This window comes from Alexandromys fortis, unplaced genomic scaffold, assembly GCF_014885135.2.
Source record: "Alexandromys fortis isolate MF-2015 unplaced genomic scaffold, M_Fortis_MF-2015_v1.1 scaffold_362, whole genome shotgun sequence".
In the NCBI taxonomy this organism is placed as follows: Eukaryota; Metazoa; Chordata; class Mammalia; order Rodentia; family Cricetidae; genus Alexandromys; species Alexandromys fortis.
The window spans coordinates 276,879-297,434 of record NW_026068272.1 but is presented as its reverse complement, the minus strand read 5'-3'; the positions used below and the strand labels follow the sequence as shown (position 1 = coordinate 297,434).

The following is a 20,556-nucleotide window of genomic DNA, read 5'->3' as shown; positions in this document are numbered from 1 at the left end:
AAGTTCTTGTCAAATAGATCTTTCACTTCCTTGGTCAGGGTTACCCCAAGATATTTTATGCTATTTGTGGCTATCGTGAAAGGTGATGCTTCTCTGATTTCCCTCTCTGTTTCCTTATCCTTAGTGTATAGGAAGGCCACTGATTTTTTGGAGTTGATCTTGTATCCTGCCACATTACTAAAGGTGTTTATCAGCTGTAGGAGTTCTTTGGTAGAGTTTTTGGGGTCGCTTATGTATACTATCATATCATCGGCAAATAACGAAAGCTTAACTTCTTCCTTTCCAATACGAATCCCCTTGATCCCCTTATGTTGTCTTATTGCTATTGCTAGAACTTCAAGCACTAAATTGAAGAGGCGCCCTCCTCACTCACCCTTACTTGAAAGGCATGAAGCTGTGGTGGTTTACACAAGTTCACCAGCCCAAGCTGACTTCATGTGCCTAGTACTTTATATACTTAAAATTATGGCGGAGAGAACAGAGAGGAAAGGAGGGAGGGAAGGGAAACTGATTAGACTGGGAAAAATAATTGATTGATTAATAAAAATTTAAAAAAAATTATGTTAACACCATTTTATATATGACATATGATGGATTTGTCTTTCTAACTATAGCTATATTTATTTTTGTTTTTTAGTATATATATTTGATGCTATTTTATTGGTATGTTAAATCTGGAATTGTTGCCTTGTTTTCTGCTGTTTTCTTTCTTGTTTGGCTGATGTTAATAAAGCTATCCAGAGTTATTGTAATTGATATTTGCCTGGTATATCTTTTCCAGCCTTTAGTTTAACCATTAAATTCCATAAACAGCATATATCCAGAGTTTAGTCTTTTGTGAATTTCTTTTTTAATAGCTAATATTTTTCTCTTTGTACTAGCATATATAATCAATTCACATTTATTATGTTATGATGTACATTTTTTTGGACATTTTTACATAAACTGCTCTGTAGAAACATTAAAAGATAGCAAGGTACGTGGTCCATACACATTAAATATTTAATGTTAGACTCATTTCTAGCATTTTTACATAAACTGCTCTGTAGAATATTGTTTGTCAAATTTATTAAGGCTTATTAAGGTTACACAGCACAACTAAGTCATTATTTTCTGGAATGTCATAGAACATTAAGCTGAAGTTAACTGTTCATGTTTCACATGAATTTAAATTATCTCTTCTGATAGACTGTATTTTACACAAAAAGTGACTCTCTATAGAAATTCTGACTCTAAGCTGGACATGGTAGCATATGCTTGTTATCCCACACTTGGGAGGCAGTGGCAGAAAAATCAGGAATTGAGGATCATCCTTGGCTATACAGGGAGTTTGAGGCCTATCTAGACTACATGACACCCTGTCTCAAAAATTGTTAAATGAGTGAATAAATCCTCTTTTGCCATCTAAGCAAACATGGGTATGTTTTTTCAATGTGTATGGTTATACTTATTATAAAAGGAGATAAAAACATTTTTCATGGTGTTTTTGTAATGACTATTTGAATTGGTAAATAAAAAGTATTCGGTGCAGTACTTATGATAAACATTCTAGAAACAGTATCTAGCACTAGTGTGTCACTTCAGCAAATGTATGGAGGCAGCATGTTCATAGGTACAGTCTTAGCTGGTGGCGGTACAGAAGCGAGAATGGCACATGACTTCATAAATGACGAGAGGTCAGAGGCAAGGGACCTCACCCGCCAGGACGGTTGCATGGGAGGGCCTAAGGAGGCCATACTGGGCTGAATGGTGAAGAAAGGATGACTTAACTAAGTAAGGAAGCTAAGGAATAGGCAACAGACTGCAAAAGATTTAAAACACAAATAACTTTCTAGGATTAAGCACTCTTCTGAGACTGGAGTGGAGGCTGCTGCCTCTGGCATGTGAACCTGGAAAGTCAAAGAAGCGGTGAGACAGAATGAACCACAGGGCTTTGTTGAACCTCTTTCAATGTCCACTTGTAATTGCTATGCTTGTCTGTATTCTGAATATCTCTTCTGCTGGTCGAAGTTTGTAAAGTGCTGTCCGAGTACAGCAGCATAAAGACATTATAAACAGCGAAAAGCATTAGCTCTGGAAGAGCTGAGCTACATTTAGTTCAGCCCCTTATGACAGCTATGGGATTTTGATAAGCAAGTACTTTTCTGAATTTTTAACTTTCTCCACAAAACAGAGGTGATGATAATGCTTATCTAATCTACCTTATAAATATTTCATGCTAATTTTAAGTATAATCAGTTCCTGATTATTTATAATGCCTACCCCAACCTGCTTACAAATATATTGTTAACTTCAAATACAATGTAATCAGTTGTTGATTACTTAAAATAATGGGCAGCACAATCACCCAAAACCAGAAATAGTAAATAAATGAAAATTTAATAATTAATTCTAAAACACACGATTTTCTCCTCAAGATTTATCCTTCTAATTATATTTTGTTAAGGATGAAATTAAGATCCATTTTTATTGCTTTAAACTACACCAGCAGATGGCAGGAAGATGTAGCCCAGATAATTATAATATGGTGACAGAAGTCATTTTGGAATTTAAAATTTTACTGTAATTAATTGACAAAATAGAAAATAAAGCATTGGTTCTGTAGCTCTCTGCCACTGCCCTTTTTGGTACTGTTTCCGTGTCTGTTAATTGTGTACATTGCTAGGTCTCACTGCGACCTTCCCATCCAAGCCTATGCTGTGCTCTCATGGCCTTTACCCAGCACTCACCTGTGCTTGTCCTCCCTCCCTCTGTCTCCAGCCACACTCAGAAGTCCCGTCCCACCCCACCCCACCCCACCCCCAGTTCTGCTTGTGAGAGAAGCAAAGGATACTTTCTTTGTGAGGCTGGCTTGTTGCACTCAACATGACAACTTGCAGCCCCATTCACTTTCCTGAAAATGACATGACTTCATTCTTTGGGGTTGAGCAAAATTTCATGGTGTGTGTGTGTGTGTGTGTGTGTGTGTGTGTTACATTGTATTTATCTGTTCTTCCACTGACAGGCACTGAACTGACACCTTCACTTGTAAATAGCACAGCAGCGAGCATGTGTATTCAGATGTCTATATGGTTGACTTGATTCATTCGATATACCCAGAAGTGTCATGGTATATATAAATCATTATATTAAATTATATAAATTGTTACATTAAAATATATCAATTGTTATATATAAATAAACTTTTCCTGTCTTCAGTGAATTGAAAAGTAACATCATTAACTTTGTCTTTTGTGAAATACTTGTGTCTGCCAATTTCCTTTCTGTTTTCTATGCCTCCTAGCTTCTTACTGTGTAGGTCCTCATGGAAACCTTTTGCCATTTATAACTGTCGGATCCTTCACTTCCTCACTCCCAATTGCGCATTTGTTTCCTGTGCTCTCTTCCTCTTGCAGCCTGAGTTACAGAACTGGTTCATTCCCTACCTATTCAAGCTTCTGGTATTTCTTCAGGACTGTTTTTGGGTAAAATTAAGGGGTTGAGGAACATAGTACAGGTTGTGTGTGTGTGTGTGTGTGCGTGTGTGTGTGGTGTGCCGTGCCAAAAATTGTTACTATTGAGACTATGGGCCTGTCCCAGCACACTATATATTCAAATCTTCCATGTCACCTTGAAAGAGTAAAATCAGTATGTACTTCTTGTCCCCATTATTATTTAGCTTTTTTTTTATTTTTTTTTTGTCCCCATTATTATGATCATTACTTTGTGGGGTGGGCGGTTTTGAGGCAGGGACTCTCAAAGTAGCCCTGGCTGTCCTGGAACTCACTCTGTAGACCAGGCTGGCCTTGAACTCACAGAGATCCATCTACCTCTGCCTCCTGTGTGCTGGGATTAAAGGTGTGCACCACCTCCCTGCTGATCACTACTTCTAAACTGAGATTAGAAGGTCCCATCTCGTGACTACTGTTCCCTCTTGAAATTTTCATAACTACTTTGCTTTCTCCTTGGATTTCTGCATGGCAGAACTTTCCCCTGCCTTCATGCCATTGTACTGCTGGTTAGTAGAGGGGTACCTGTCACCCCGGCTTTCTCTAACTTTATTCTAAGGTGGAAACTGTTCACCCCCAAATACTCCTCATCCTTTTGTAATACCAAACTTATCCTTTCAACACCAATAAACAACTTCCTCAGATAGTGAAAACAGGCAACATGGAAGAAGGAAACAAACACGGTTAGTCCTGACCCCAACATAAAGAGAAAATTCAAGGAATGCGTAATATAATAATAGCAGAGGTAAGAAGACACGATTCTTTGCTTTGGGAGAATGAGGATGCTAAATTTGTGGGAAAGAAAGGCTAACCAGGACTGTTGAAGTCCCTCCTTAAAGTCCTATGGACTCTACTGCAAGTGGATGTTTATAGAGAACCTCCACAAAGACAGCAACTCCTGGACAGCTACAAATTGATCATTTTCCAGAAATTATCAGGAGTGGGTGAAGGTTGAATTCTATCCAACCAGAAGTATTGCTAAACAACCTAGCTAAAGGGGTAAATCCACCTCCAGTCAAGACTGCTTTAAACCCATGCTAACAGATCCCAACAGCCACCCCTAAAGGATCACGCTAGTCCACAGTTAACTACAAAGTAAGGTCAAATGCCCTTGGAGAAAGAAAGAAAATAAGCTAATTAAGATTAACTGTAATATCTGCAAAACTCAGCATCTAATCCAAAATCATTAGATTTTTGAAGAATCAGATAAATGTGATCCAGAACCAAGAGAGGAAAAAAGGGCAATCAAAAGACAACAATGATAGGGATATTGGATTCAACACAGCCATGAAAAGAGTCATAAATATTCTCAGTAATTCAAAGTATGGACCTGGGTAGATGGGAAATGTACAGAACCTTTCATGCCTGGGAGACAGCAGTCTGAAATAAGTGATTACAGTCTAAAATAAAAAAAAAGAGGGATGCAGGAAATATTTGAAGAAATAATAGCTAAAATGTTTCCAAATTTTATGAAACCAAAAAGATTTTTATTGAGAGAATAACTCTAAACAGAATAAATAATATCAAAGCACATTCTAATGAAATTCAGTGCAAATCCATTACAAATAGAAACTCTTAAAGTACCAGAGGAAAATACACATGACATATAAAAGAACAAATGCTTAGTTCCAAATTTCTGTCAGAAACAAAGCCAGATAAAAGACAATGAAATGAAACTGGGGTTGGGGGAAAGGAGGTATGGTACACAGGTGTGTTCAGGTGTATGAGCCTGGGCATGGGCATTCAGAGGCCAGATGTGCACATGTGTATTCAGGTATATAAGCCTGGGCATGGGCATTCAGAGGCCAGATGTGCACATGCATGTTCAGGTGTATGAGCCTGAGCATGGGCAATCAGAGGCCAAAGAAGATGTCCTCTTCTGCTTTTCATCACATCGCCTTGAGTCCAGAGCTTTCACTGAACTGCAAGTTCACCTTTTCAGCTAAGCTGCCTGGCCAGCGAGCTCTCAGGATCTGCTTGTCTGCCCCCACACCCTGATGCTGGGGTCACAGGCCAGGCAAATAGATTTTTTGCATGCGTGCTGAGTATTCAAACTCGGGTCTTCATCTTCATGCTTGCAGAACGAGTGCTCTTGCTCACTGAACCATCTTGCCAGCTCCTGAAATGAAATATTTAAGTGCTTGGAAAGCAAACTGTTAAAACAGACTTCTCTATTCTTCATATTTAAGAATCAGAGGCCAGATATGTTAGCACATAGAGTAATCCCAACACTCAGTAAATAGAGGTGGGAGGGTCACAAGCCTAAGCAAGCCTAAGTCACACAGTAAGTTGGAAGCCAGACCTTGAGCTATATGGTGAGGATTTGTATAAAACACCAAAGAAATTATTCATATATATATTCATGTATATATATGAATCATTCTGTTGACCATCATATTCATTGTATATATACATTACTTGGCCACCAATTATTTAGTATCATTCTTGTTTAGCAAACTATCACTGCATAAAAATGCTGTGTTCGGCTAACACAAAGTGCAAAACTGGTGATCGTGGCAATTTTATTGCAGAATTTTGTTATGATGTTCTGTTTCAGCATTGTTAATCGTTAGGCTCTTGTGTGTCTACTTTATGAATCAAACGTTACTGCAGGTGGCCCTTATAGGAAAAGCATAGTGTGCAGGCGCTGGGCCTGGCACTGCTGTTCATGGTTGCGTACATCCAGTGGAGCAGGGTGTGTGAGGACTGACTTCTGGAGATGGCTCGGTGGTTAGGAGAGAATACTGCCCTTACAGGTGACACCCACCTAGGTAGCTCACACCTCCTGTAACTCTAGCTCTAGGGCAATCCAAAATCCTCCTCGGGCCTCTGTGGGCACCAGCACTCATGTCGCCACACACAAGCACACACACATACACACACACACACACACGTAATTAAACATAAGTCTTTAAGAAAAGAAACTTATTCCCCATGAGTAAGGGAGGGCTACCATGTCCACAAGTCTCTAAGCCTGTCATCATAGCACCTGTAAACCCAACCAGCAGTCAGGAAACAGGGGCAAGAGGATTGCTGCACAAGGCCAGTGAACATAGTGAGTTCATGGTCATCGAAAGCTACAGAGCGAGGCCCTATCTCAAAACATAAAAAGGAAAATGTAAAGAAGATGTCTGATTCAGAAATTTCGTGTATCTTGACAGGATAAGTAATACTGAATAAAAATTATAATTGGACAACAGAGATTCTAAGGTACCATGCGCCACTACGGCCATTCGATTGTAAGGTAACATGAGGAGGTTAACATGTGATCAGAGGTTCGTGAATGAAATCACGTTTGACACAGGATTAACTGGAAGACTAACATGAGATGTGTACTCATCTGCTGTGGTTTGAAAGAAAATGGCCCCAACAGGAGTGGCGCTATTAGGAGGTGTGGCCTTGTTCGGCACACTTCCTCCAATATGGCCACACTTCCTAATAGTGCCACTCCCTTTGGGACCAATGTGTGTCACTGTGGGGATGGGTTTTGAGGTCTCCTTTGCTCAAGTTTCCCTCCATGTGACTGTGAAGGATGTAGCACTCTCCGCTACAGCACCATGTCTATCTGTGCCCTGTCATGCTCCCCGTCATGATGACAATGGCTGAACCTCTGAAACTGTAAGCGAGCTCCCTCAATTAAATATTTTCTTGATAAGAGTCACCGTAGTCATGATGTCTTTTCACAGCAATAAAATAACTCAACATCATCTTTATTGTCTTTCTGCACCTACCTTTTTCCACATATAACCAAATATATACAGTGAGGTCAGGTCCATGACACTGAAAAGGCTGACCACCTCTGCCTAGAATTTATCTACTCCGAATGTGAGGGTTTATATTAAAACAGAACAACATCTGAGTTTGGAAAAGTTAAGGGTTGGACACCCCTTGTCAAAAGCAGTTAACTGCTTAAACAGTAATCATTATTTTATTTCTTTAATTATATATATGTCTGCAAGTTTAGATTAGAAAAAATGAATTTTGTTGTATTTTGCAGGGAGGAGGTGAGACAGCATCTCTCTATGTATCCCCAGCTGTCCTGGAATTCACTATGTAGACCATGCTGGCCTCAAACTCAGAGATCCACCAGTCTCTGCCTTCTAGGAATTAAATTAAAGGCACACACCACCATGCCTGGAAGAATGCACTTTTACTTAGTAGATCAATATCTTTCTACAGAGAAAAATACATTTTATTAATTTGATTGTTAAATTATTAACACATTTATGCATTACAGTATAATATTTCAATACATGTGCTCATTTTGTAGTTATCAGGGTATTAGCATATCATTTACCTCAAACGTTCATTTTATGATGAAGAATATTCAGCATCTGCTTTAGAATATGCAATATATTACTTTTCACTGCCGTCACCACACTGTGCATAGAATACTGGCAGTTATTCCTCCTACCCAGTTATGGCCTTGTAGCCAGTTCCCTCTCCCACCTCACCCCTCTGGCCTCTGGTAACTTCCTTTCTACTCTACTTCTATGAGTTCATCTGGTTTAGGGTCCACAGATAAATGAGATCACGTGGTATTTACCGCTCTATTCCCGGCTTATTTCACTTAACATAATGCCCTCTGAGTTCACTCGTGTTTTTGCGAGTGACAACTTGATTTTGAAATTACACTTAACCTTTTAAATGTGACATACACAAATGCTGAGGAGAACAGAAATGGTTGAAAAATACAGACAGTAGGAATAATTAGTTTGAATTTTAATTAGGTATTAACTAATATACAGTCTCTTATCATAGAAGCTTATTATGTGCCAAAAGCTTGCAACCAGAAGGAAGGGTCAATGCAAAAGCCAGAAAGCAGCATGTTTCTTGGGTTTTGCCAAGCAGATGTCAGTGTGACTTCTTGGGCTCAGAGACTTGTCATCTGCTTATCACCAGGTCATCCCTTCTTGTGGTTGAAGTAAGCTCTTGAGAACCTGTAACAACCACCTCATTGTCAAAAAGTTCAAAGCAATTGATAAGTTGTTCTGGTAACACCTGTCAGTGAATTCACTCTGAGCACAAAACCCTGGCATTTCAGGAGTTGACAAGTATTATTAAACTGTTTTACAAGAGAAGAAGCTGGTTCAAAGAGGGGAGAGCTGTCAAGATAATGAGATCAGTAAGTGGGTCAGGCCTCCCACTTCAAACACCATCCTCTAACCGCGACTTCTCAGTGCAGGGACGACGCAGGGCTGTCTGTGAGCGTGTGTACAGTGTTCCTTTCTGTCCAATTCAAAACTACAACATTTTGCAAGCTATAAGTTTGTTCTCAGTTTAAATATGTCTTACACATGGTTTTGTCTGTTGGTTTTTTCTTTCAATCAAAAGTTTTTCCTGTTTTAACGTTTAAACGATAGCAACCTTGTTTCTCTTTTCCATCTCTTCACCCCACACTCTGACCATGAAGCCTTTCAATTTGTCTGTCTTTGCCATTTTGTTAAGCCTTGTGTTTGACTTAAGGGAACGCCATATAATGCTTCTGTGATGGTTAATCTCTATTGTCAACTTGACCGGGTTAAGAAAAACCTAGGGCATTAGTATAGTGCACCTTTGGGTGCATTTGTGAGGGTGTTTCCAGTGAGGATTAATTAACTGAAGGAAATAGACCCGCCCTGAATATAGCCTACACCAAACCATGGGGTCCCAGACTGACTAAAAAGAGAAAAAGAGAAAGCCAGCAGTGTGCTGCAGCTCCCCTTTTGCTCGGCTTCCTGGTCTGCCCATCTGTGAGCAAGCCAAATCTTCCCTGCCATGGTGGACTGTACCCTCCCCATCACACCATGGGCAACGTAAATCCAGCTTCTCTTAAGGCACTTCCAGCAGCTGTTTTATCACAAGAAAAGTCACCAGAGACATCCTGTGCCCAAGGAATGGCGCTGCCTACAGGTACTTTCCTGAACTTGAGCGAAACTTCCTGGTGAATGAGGGGTAAAGTTAGGAAAGCCTAATTCAGTGTAAAGTAGGATTTATGGTTCGGGAATCTTTCTGTTTGTAACCAACGCTCCAGTTTCTTCATTCTCTTTGCACTGTAAACTATCTTACCCTGGATTAAACAGGAGCAGAGGACAACACAAAGGTTTAAGAACACACACACTCAGCCAAGAGGTGGTGGCACATGCCTTTAATCCCAGCACAGCACCAAGGAGACAGAGGCAGGTGGATCTCTGTGAGTTCAAGGCCAGCCTGGTCTACAGAGTGAGTTCCAGGGCAGCTAGAGCTATTACACTGAGAAACCCTGTCTTGGAAAAACAAAACAACAACCAAAAAAAAAAAAAAAAAACCCACATACTGTATTCATCACTGTGGTGGGGTGGGGCACAAAGTTCCTTGTACCCACAGAGCACTAGGGAACCAAAAATGTTAATCACACAGGACCTCTCTTTGTAGGTCTGTTTCCTGTCCAGAAGACTGCAAGTAAATATTGTTACAACCTGGTAACCTTTTTGCTATCTGTGGAGGTAGACCTCACCCACCATGTGCATAGACACAGACCTCACCCACCATGTACACAGACACAGACCTCACCCACCGTGTGCACAGTCGCAGACCTCACCCACCGTGTGCACAGTCGCAGACCTCACCCACTGTGTGCACAGTCGCAGACCTCACCCACCGTGTGCACAGTCGCAGACCTCACCCACTGTGCATAGACACAGACCTCACCCACTGTGTGCATAGTCACAGACCTCACCCACTGTGTGCACAGTCGCAGACCTCACCCACCGTGTGCACAGTCGCAGACCTCACCCACTGTGCATAAACACAGACCATGTGTTTATCCAGATCTTCCCTCCCTAGACTGTTATCCTTAGGCCCCGGTTAATAGAACCCATCCTTAGACAGATGTCACATGTATCTTATGGTCTGCTGACCTCTGTGCTATCTCAGTCAGAGACCACATTAAATTCTAGGCCTTTTAACTACAGAACCCACCCTCATGGCCACATGTACTTTGTAAGGGGTTTCTAAGTATCCACACCTTAAGCTTTATTGTACACCAGGATTGGAATGATTGTTGCCTGGAAACCTTTTTCCAAGTTGTACTGTGTTTTACATATGCTGGCAAAGGACCACTTGGCATCAGACTCCCCAAGTCTGATCCAGGTTGACGAAGTCAATCTGAACTGAGTTTTCATGCTCACTTCTTTGCAGTTTGCTTCCCCGCCTGGACATCTGCAGGCCCCCCTCAATGGAGGAAGCAAGGGCAGGGGCACAAGAGTCGAAGCAGGGAAGATAGGTGGGTGTGAGACAGCTCATGGGGGAAGGTGCTGGATGCCAACCCTGACTCTCTGAATTCAGTCCTCGGGACCCACACATTGGATAGAGAGTCCTTTGACCCCCACAGCCTGTCCTGAAGGATCAAAGCAGAGAAATGGAGATGTTCTCAGCCCCAGGCAAAGTGCATTAGTCGGTATCTGCAAGAAGCCCGTTGCCACCCACAAAGAACAGGAAGCCAGAAAATAAGGCAGAAAGACAAATGAATCTGAAAGAGTGACAAGTGATATGCCATCATACAGAACAGTCTTCCTGTATGTGCCTAGGTACATAAGATCTAACATAAAACATGAAGGCCAGGCTGATAGCGTAGGCTATAACCCCAGCTCCCTGAGTGGTGGAAGCAGGAGAATTCAAGGACTACCTGAAGGATGGAACCAGCTCAGACCGAGTATGAGCCTGGAAGAACACTTGCCTAGCACATGTGAGGCCCTGTGTTCAACCCCGTACTGAAAACAGAAAGTGGTAGAATGTGAAGTTTCTGCTCCCCACCCTTCTGTGCCAGTGCCTCCATAAGCTCATTTTCTGTGTGCTGCCCACTCCTATGGAACCTAAGCAATTGCATAGTGCATGAAGTTATTGCTAGCAACCGCGGACTGTGTGTGTGATGATGGCCTCATCAGATGATCCATCACCTAATGACAGCCACCTTGGTTAGCACAAGCTGACATTTGACAAACAACAAAGCTCCTCATTTCCCAGAAGGTCTACTTGCTGTTAGCAATGGACGCTTGCATACATACCTTTTTCTCTTTAAAAGGCATGCCGAGCTTTTTCTGAGTTCTAGGGATTGAACTCAGGGCCTCACATGTACCAGGAAAGTTCTCCCCAACTGAGCTATGTCTCTTGTAAAAGATGACTCAGATCTTATATCAGGCTTGACTTTATCCCCTCGTCAGCAGAATGATACTGCCCCATAGAAAGCACATCCAGAAGCACTAAGTCAACGCTTACTGAATTGTTGCATAAACGAGTAAGCAATTGTGCGTTTTATAGTTACAACTCTTGCTCAGAGAAGAGGAATTATAGAGGCTGAAGAGATGGCCCAGAGGCTAAGAACACTTGCTGCCAGACCTGTCCTGACTCCCGCATCTGACAGCTCACAACCACCTGTAACTCCAGCTCTGGGGGATCTGACAGCCTCTTCTGGCCTCTGAGGGCACCAGCATATACACACATAAATTTTAAAATGAAAGTAAATCTTTTAAAAGGGAGAAAGGAAGGAAGGAAGGAAGGAAGGAAGGAAGGAAGGAAGGAAGGAAGGAAGGAAGGAANAATGAAAGTAAATCTTTTAAAAGGGAGAAAGGAAGGAAGGAAGGAAGGAAGGAAGGAAGGAAGGAAGGAAGGAAGGAAGGAAGGAAAGAAAGAAAGAAAGAAAGAAAGAAAGAAAGAAAGAAAGAAAGAAAGAAAGAAAGAAAGAAAGTTGGTTCTAAGCCAGGCATGAAGGCACAGCCTCTAACTCTACCACTTGGAAGATAGAGGCGAGAAGCCCAGGAGTTCACGGCCAACTTCAGCTACAGAGTGAGTTCAAAGCCAGTATGTGCTAAGTGAGACTGTCTCAAAGAAGAGGAGGAAAAGAGAAAGAAAAGAATCCTGCTGAAATTTGGAGTGTAGTAGGCAAGATATAGCAAAACATGGGATTGTTGTTAGACAGTCTTATAGCCATGGCTGCTCTTTTCCTCCTCCATCCCATAATCAGCACCTCACATCCCCAATTCAGAAGCAGAATGGATGTTCTACAGAGGAAATGTGGAAAAGAGACAAAGTGAGTACCTCTTACCCTTCTGTTAAATGGCAGACTCTAGGTGCAGTGTGGAACACAGCAGACCTGCTCTCTGTCCCCATGGAGGGAACATTAACAACTGGAGACAGGAAGTGCTAAGGGCATAGGGAAGATGGGAAAGGAAGAAAAAAGAAAACAGGAAAGCGCCAAAGATGTGAAGTTTCAATGATTGATGAAATAATTCCACACTTGCTAATATCTGCTGCCTTAGTTAATATTGCTAAGGGCTCTAAAGAGATGTTCCAGTGGGTAAGAGCACTGGTTGCTCTTCCAGAGGACTGGGGTTCAATTCCCAGCAACCTCATGACCGCTCACCCCTGTCTGTAACTCCAGTCCCAGGGAATCTGATGTCACTTCTGGCCTTCACAGGCACTGCATGTACATGGTGCACAGACATATATACATACAGGCAACATTGGCACACATGAAAATAAAGGTTAATGTTCTTAAGAAATGACTCTAAATCTAACCATCTGCTCCCACATCAAGTATGCATACATGCCGCAATGGTTTCACCACCACCACCCGATTTGTGCATACACATCCCATAGTAACCTGGCAATGTAGGTCTCATGATTTCCCACAGGTGATAAAAAGGGACACTTGATTCAAAGCAGTGACCAGTGACCTAGATCTAAGGATAAATAGAGCTGAAGGCCTAAGTTCCTCCAAGCCGCAGTCTTGCTAATGAAGTTATTATACCTGCTCTAACCACGTTAGATATTCTTCTTTTTAAGGTTTGACGAGAGCCGTTTGTAGCAGAGTCAATAGCCAAGAGCTCACATCATTACTCCGTCACATGGATTACTCACCGCGGCTGCTCAAAACAGAGTCCTGAAATGCTTAAGATTTCTGATGCAAATCAAAATCTCATCATCACTGTCATCGCTAAATTAAATGACAGGATAATAACATTACATTAAAACCGTTCTTCTCTTGATGAGTACCTTTTTCAGAAGTGAACCTTTTAGATGTATATTTTTTTCATCAGTACTATAAATGCATGTAGAATCAGGGATAAAAATAGCATTGAAAAGAGGAGGAGTGGGATGTTTTCAAATTGTTGGTGAGTCTCCTGAATCTCAACTGTATTTGACAGTGCAGTGCTGGGGAGCAGAAGAGCCTTGGCTGATTTATTGACGGTTTTAGAAGCACACAGAGAGGCTCACGGGCTCATCTTGGTCTTTATTGAAACCACTGTGCATTCTGGCCTTAGTTCACATCATCCCGCTGTAAACAACCTGTTAGTAGCCTGGAGGAATTGGCACTGTTCTGTCTCTCTCTTCTGATATAATATGGTGCTCATTTCACATATATCAAGCCTACTAATAAATACAATCTTATAATCTCCTCAAACAGCATAGATTCTCAGCTGATTTCCATTGGAAGCCTAGTTGGCCTTTCTTTCCTACAGAAAGCAGATTCACTTCTGTGGTCCTATCTGCCGTCCTTGGCCCCTTCTTTGTGGTCAAGCAATCAGACGTCCTCTTGCTTGGCCCTATGTTTGAAACTCCTACCATTTTGAAACCAGTCATTTCTTTCCATCCTTCAGAAATTTTATTTCCTCAAATCTTGCCTTTGAAATTATGAAAATATTTACCTAGAACAAACGTCGTAATTTTTGCCTTGAGTAATACTGTCACCGTTGGCCATACCATTATGGTAAAGATCATGCTTAGCTTTTTGGTTATGGTGAAGATCGTGCTTAGCTTCTTGGTTATGGTGAAGATTGTGCTTAGCTTCTTGGCTATGGTGAAGACCATGCTTAGCTTCTTGGCTATGGTGAAGACCATGCTTAGCTTCTTGGTTATGGTGAAGATGGTGCTTAGCTTCTTGGCTATGGTGAAGACCATGCTTAGCTTCTTGAGATGCCAGTGGAAATGGAAACAAGAGCAACTAGGAGCTGATAATAATTAAATCTGACTGATGAGTGACTAGGATAAGGGGTGTACTTATCATTGATACGTTGCATAATAAAAGTTAAAGCCTAAACTTAGTACTTCAGGCTCCGTTGTTTTAAGTATGTGTTCTTTTTTACATAGTGCGTGAAATGGCAATGGTATGCAGGAGATGGAATCAAAGTCTGTTCCCACCCCACCCTCAAGTAAACAAAGAGGATTGTTTCAGCCTAGGGAATTGCTGCTTCCCTCTCCCGGTTAGGTCCTACACTTGACTACTCACTAGCATTGTGTATACCTCCTGCTTAAAGTGCCGGAGAAGCCCAGACACTTGACTTCGCTCCACCAGCTGAGTCCCACTGTGAATAGCACTTGGGTTTGGTGTGAGCCGGGGACTGTCCAATGCATGCAGACAACAGCTGTCCTTTGCAGTGCTGCTACAGCAGTGGCTGTGGAGAGAGGAGAGGCGTTCTCTAAAGAGATGGGTTCTGTCTGTCAGGACCCAAACTGAAAGGAAAGGCTGTCTTCCTGGCAGCTGAGCCTCCTTAAGAGTCATCGAACCCCCGTGGATACCTTTCCGGGCTTCTAAGGCCTGTGTGTCCCCTGATTGCAGTTACCAATGAGCTTTGTTTTCTTCTCTTTAAATGATAATAGTCTTACTTCTCGCTTGCCAAAAACTGGAGAAACCATCCACGGACATAAGTTTTTCATTGGCTTTGGAGGGAAAGGTGCCAACCAGTGCGTCCAAGCTGCTCGGCTTGGAGCGAAGGCGTCCATAGTCTGCAAGGTAAGCTTGAAACATAGGGGAGGGGCCCAGGGGGGTGGGGCTGGTTCATGCTCATCATTTCTGTTCTCCTTCACCATTGTACAGTGAACACTTCACTGGGGATAGCGGGGTAGGCCTATGCTACCAGCTACCCATGAAACTAATTACAAGTTTAGGGCCAGCCTGAGCCACATAGTGAGGCCCTCTCTAAAGAAATAGTAAAGTTCAGCAATACTTTAATTAGTAATCTGCAGTGTTTTGCAACTTCCACTACTAACCGGTTACAGGACATCATTATTCGAAAGGGAAACTCTTGTCCATTTACACAATTTCTTCCCGTTTCTTCCTCCACCTGGAGCCCCAGAACCACCACGCTCCATTCTACTTCTATGAACCTATCAGTTCTGGAGACTTTATATAAACGGACTGTGTAATATAAGATTTCTGCTTCTGGCTTCTTTCATTGTTTTTGCGTTTTCTCCATTTCGTAGCATGTATCAGCATTACATCCTGGACAGTGGTCAAATAGTACCCTGTCTGTGGGTACACCATCACTTCTCCATCAGTGAGTCCGCCGATGGGCTCCTGGACTTCTTCCACTTTCTGACTGTTTCAGAATAACCTGTGGCTATGCTTGCGTGCCTTGCATTTGTTTGAATACCTGTTTTTAAGTCTTTTGAAAAATCTTAATAAGAGTGATTGGGCTTTCCTATTCTCTGTATGAGTGGATCCTCTGGCAAGTGGCAGTCCTCAAATGACTTGATGCTGTATTCCCTGAACACAGCAAGCTTTAACCAAAGTGTGCAATGCGAGGGGAATTATTAACCTGTGCCCCGGGCGTCTGCAGTCCACCTTCTAAACGGCCTGAGTCTTCCTGTTCCCAGTAGCTGTCACCGCAGCAGCACAGATCCTGGGAGCACAGCCCCTCACCACCAAGCCGTCATCTACTGCCATATTGTAATGGCGGCGGTGGGATGTAGGCTTTAATAGCCACACATAGCAAATACCTTGGCAGACTTCTGTTTTCGGTGATATAAAGTATGTAACAGTCAGTAATCCTACTGAAATAACTTGGAAATAATTGTGTTTGGCTGTCAGAAGTTTCGAATTTTAGATATTTCATATCATTTGAAAGTGGTAACATTGCTATTGTGAGAAGGTGAAGATGCATCCGCGGGAAGCTCACAGCAGCTGCAGTCTGGGGTTTCCACTAATTACCTATAGTTTAAGGACAGAAAGGGAAAGAACACAAGACCCAGGCCCATGGGTTCTGTTAAAGCCACTCTGCTATCTAATTGGGAGTGATGGCCCAGAAAGCCAGGCCTGAGAAAGTCAGGATGGTGAGTTTAAATACGGGGAAAGTTAGGTTTAGTCTGCACAGCAGATGATAAGAAAAGAACAAAGAAACTTAGAAAAGATGTCTCTTGATTTTCAAAAAAAAAATGTGCAGAAATGTCATTTCCATTTCCACACAGCACTCTCCTCTCCATAGGAGCCTTTCTGTGATGGGTAGGCTATGCAATTATCACTTCATCTGCTAATGAGCTGGGCTTCATTTCTGATCCATGACCAGCACATCATTCTCATGGCTGTTTGGTCAGAAACATCACAGGAAACAAAGGGTTCCAAATGTGAACCCCTCTGCTCTGAAGATTTGGTCCCTACGGATTTAAAATAGTAATATAGCAATCAGGACATAATTATAATTCTAGAAATGGTGGCATTCTGAGAGAGGGCTTACAAAAAACTTTACACCTGACTTATCCCATGCTTGATTGATGAGATCTAGGTAATGGCCCAGGGATGCTCACAGAGGGGGACTCAGGAACTGGGAAGAGCATGTGATTTCCTGGATGGCCAGAGCTGGACACAGAATTGGTATGGGAAGGTAGGCATCCAAAGTGACTGTCCTGGAACAAGGGGGTTTCCCTAGACCTGGGACTGTAAAAGACACGGAGCACCTCCCCTCTTGGAAGCTTTATGCAAACTACTGGTGTAGCCTAAAGTCAAGATTGCATGTGTCCTGGGATCTCACCCTACACTAAGATTTGGAGATTTTATTTTAGGTCTGTGGAATTTGAGGCAAAGATAGAAAAACAAAATAGAAATCATTGAGTTGTAGAACTGAACTTGGGGGTGAACCGTGACACCATGTGAGGAGAGGGGAGAGGAGCAGGCGGGAACTGTGCTCCAGTTGGGAGGGCGGTTGTTTCACCTTGGCCTGTTCGCCAAGGCGCGTGCCAGCACCTGAGTGCTTCCGGATCATCTCCCATGTGCTTCCGGTCATCCCCTGTTTGTTCCACACGGCTTAGTCTAGGTGTTCACACAGTGAAACATAAGAAAACAGGCTTCAAGCAAATCCCACCTAGGCAGAGATTTATTTGAATACTTAAATTAAGAAAGCTGCCGAAAACAAAATAAGAAACTTAAATTAAGAAAGCTGTGTGATAGTCTTAGTCTTCTTGTTTTATTTATTGATTTACTTACCTACTTTTATTGTTTTGGTGTTGGGGAAGGAATACAGTCTTACAAATGTAAATGCCTTCTGCCTCTGAACATCACCGCTAGTATGAAGCCTTTTTATTAACTGATTAATAAGGGGTTTCTCTTTGTAACCCATATTAGCCTCCAGATCATAATCCTCCTGCCTCAATTCCTGATGCTGGGATTATATGTATGTACCTCTTAGAATTCTTTTTTTTGGGGGGGGGGTGTCAAGATATGGTTTCTCTGTGTAGCCCTGGCTGTCCTAGAACTCACTCTGTAGATCACTCTGGCCTCGAACTCTCTCAGAGATTCATCTGCTCCTGTCTCCCAAGTGCCAGGATTAATAGACTTTTATAGCAGAAGTTATCCATCTTCATTGTAGTTTTCCACTGTGGAGTATTGTGCTGTGTTGCATCTTTCTTTTCGGTTGTGTGAGACAGGGTTTCATACAGCCCACACTGGCCTTGAACTTGCTTACAGTGTAGAAAGTCCTTCATTCCTCCTGCCTTTGCCTCTGTAAAGCTGGGGTTACAGATGTGCCCCAGCACCCACAATTTGCAGTATATGTTTGTTAGGCAAGTTAACACACTTGTTTTCTAGCAGTTTCTGAAAGATGACAAATTCCAAATCCAAACCAAAATCGTTATAATAATCAAGATTAAAATGAACAGATGGAGCAAAAGAAAATCTGGTAGTGAATCCGCTGTCGTTCTCCAAGCAACGCTACCTTATGTATGCTGCACCTCAGCACACTAGATGCCAGGCTCTCCTAGGAAGCTCGGTGGCCCAGGAGAAACCAGGAAGGAGAGTTATCTGTAAAGATAACTGTGACAAAACATTACGCAAGAGTTACATCAGTGTTCATAGTGACGGATACATACTGAAGCACTCTAAGCAGTTAAGAATCACGTGTTTGGCATTCAGCTGAGTCGTGTGCTAAGGCTAAAGTTCAACGATAATTGGGGATGGTATTTTTGAAAATGAAAGCCTTCATCCCAAGGCAAAGAGCCTGCCAGAAGCTCTCTATAGACTTCGCCTGATTTCTGTAAATGTTTCTTCCACTTCTCCACTGAAGCCAAATATTCAAGGTAAGACATTCCTTCTAAGCATCAAACACTGGTGAATGTCTGCCATCCCGGCGCTCTGGAGGCTAACACAGAAGAACCAGCACCCGTGCGAAGCTACCCTACTGAGTCCCCGTGCAGTGTGACAAGCATGTGGATCTGATCTCAATATATAGAACCCGTGTTTATTAAAAACAAAAGCAACCAGGTGGTGGTGGTGCATGCCTTTAATACCAGCAGAGGCTGGCGCAGCTCTGTGAGTTCAAGGCCAGCCTGGTCGACAGAGAAAGTTCCAAGACTGGCTCCATAGCTACTGAGAAACCCTGTCTCAAGAAGTGGATGGGGGGGGGGGGTAAGGTGGACAGAATGGGAGGAAGGGAGGGAGTGAGAACTGGGATTGGTATGTAAAATGAAAAAAGATAATTTGTTTTCTTTTTAAAAAATAAAAATTACCAGACGTTCTGGTGTTCATCCCCACACTGGAGAGGCTAACTAAGGCCAAGACAGAAGGAGCCATGGGACTCACTAGCCAGCCAACCTAGCCAAATTGGAAAGTTCTAGGCCAGTAAGAGACAGTGCCACAAACAACATGAATACTGTCCCAAAAGGACGACACCTAAAGTTGACCTCTGGCCTTCACGTGCATGCACACAGCATGCATACACGTGTGTGTCCTCATGCGCGCACACACTCACAAAGGGAGATAAAGAACAAACATCAAACATTGACAACACGAACCATGTTAAATAAAGAGCTCAAGATGCAGGGGCCCACTGAGAGCCCAGAGCTGTGTTATGTGCAGATGTAAGGAGACCACAAGCAGACATGGACCCCAGGGACCAAGCCAGGAACCAGCACACTAGGGTGGCCTAAAGAGATTGTATGAGTTTGCTTCCTAAAATGTAAAACTCACTCACTCCTAATGTGGGTAATCTCTGTTAGAAAGGTCAGGCAGGAAGTCCAGTAACAAAGGGCACAGCAGGTTAGGACAATGCCACTCAAAAGTCTACTCCCCAGGTCAGTGCCATGCTCAGTCTGTCCCCAGTCTAGACAGTACAGAAACCAGAAGTAAACAGAATGATTTATAGCAACTTAAGGCTAGATTTTTACAGCCACTGAATTTAATAGCAATAATAAATGAGACTTTGTATCTTATGATACTCTTTTTGCTTTTATTGCATTGTTTTTCTGTTTTACAAATTGTTAATCTGTACTGTGTGTAAACAAGGAAAACAGTAAGTGTGGGGTTGAGGGGCTTCAAGTCAGAGAGCTTGAAGAACAGTGCTTGAGAATACCTTCATAACAAGAAGACCCTTTCTGTGCAAGTTCACTGGGTCCTGAGAATTGCCCTGGCTTACTTCTTTGTTGAAGCTGCCTTTGACTGCCTCCTCTCTGCTGGAACAGGCTGCACAGACAGACTGCCTCAGATCATGTGCAGATACAGGAACAGCCCTCAAGACAAGAGCCCTGCTATAACAAAGCCTTGTCAGCACCAAGCCTTGTCTGCAGCCACAACAGAATACTCCAGTGCTCATGGTCACATCCCTTCAGGAATAAGATAGGTCCAAGAAAATAAACTGGAGGGTAACTGAAATGATGTGACACTAATAGGGCTTTGGGAAGGACAATATATTTCAACCTAGCATAACTCCAAGTTTTAGGGAGCCCCAGTGGACAAATATGGAGTTGCAAACAGTGTACGATGGCATTGAATTATGGCAGTGATGAGGAATCTGTGTAGGAGGTCTGGAAGTGAGTGGACTAATGGGAGCCAAAAGAAGGAAGGTAG

General features: G+C 42.5%; 1 protein-coding gene across 2 annotated transcripts in view; it reads left to right on the top strand.

Moving 5' to 3' along the window:
• Positions 1 to 20,556, top strand: part of Rbks (ribokinase) — an 84,197-nt gene that overhangs the window by 8,069 nt on the left and 55,572 nt on the right. Inside the window, exon 2 of one of the 2 annotated variants that reach the window (XM_050132034.1) lies at positions 15,105 to 15,237. In XM_050132034.1, the coding sequence (XP_049987991.1) occupies positions 15,105 to 15,237 (133 nt within the window). Of the gene's footprint in view, positions 1 to 15,104; positions 15,238 to 16,993; positions 17,105 to 20,556 lie in introns of those variants that run through there. The other variant, XM_050132035.1, reaches the window with a different exon arrangement.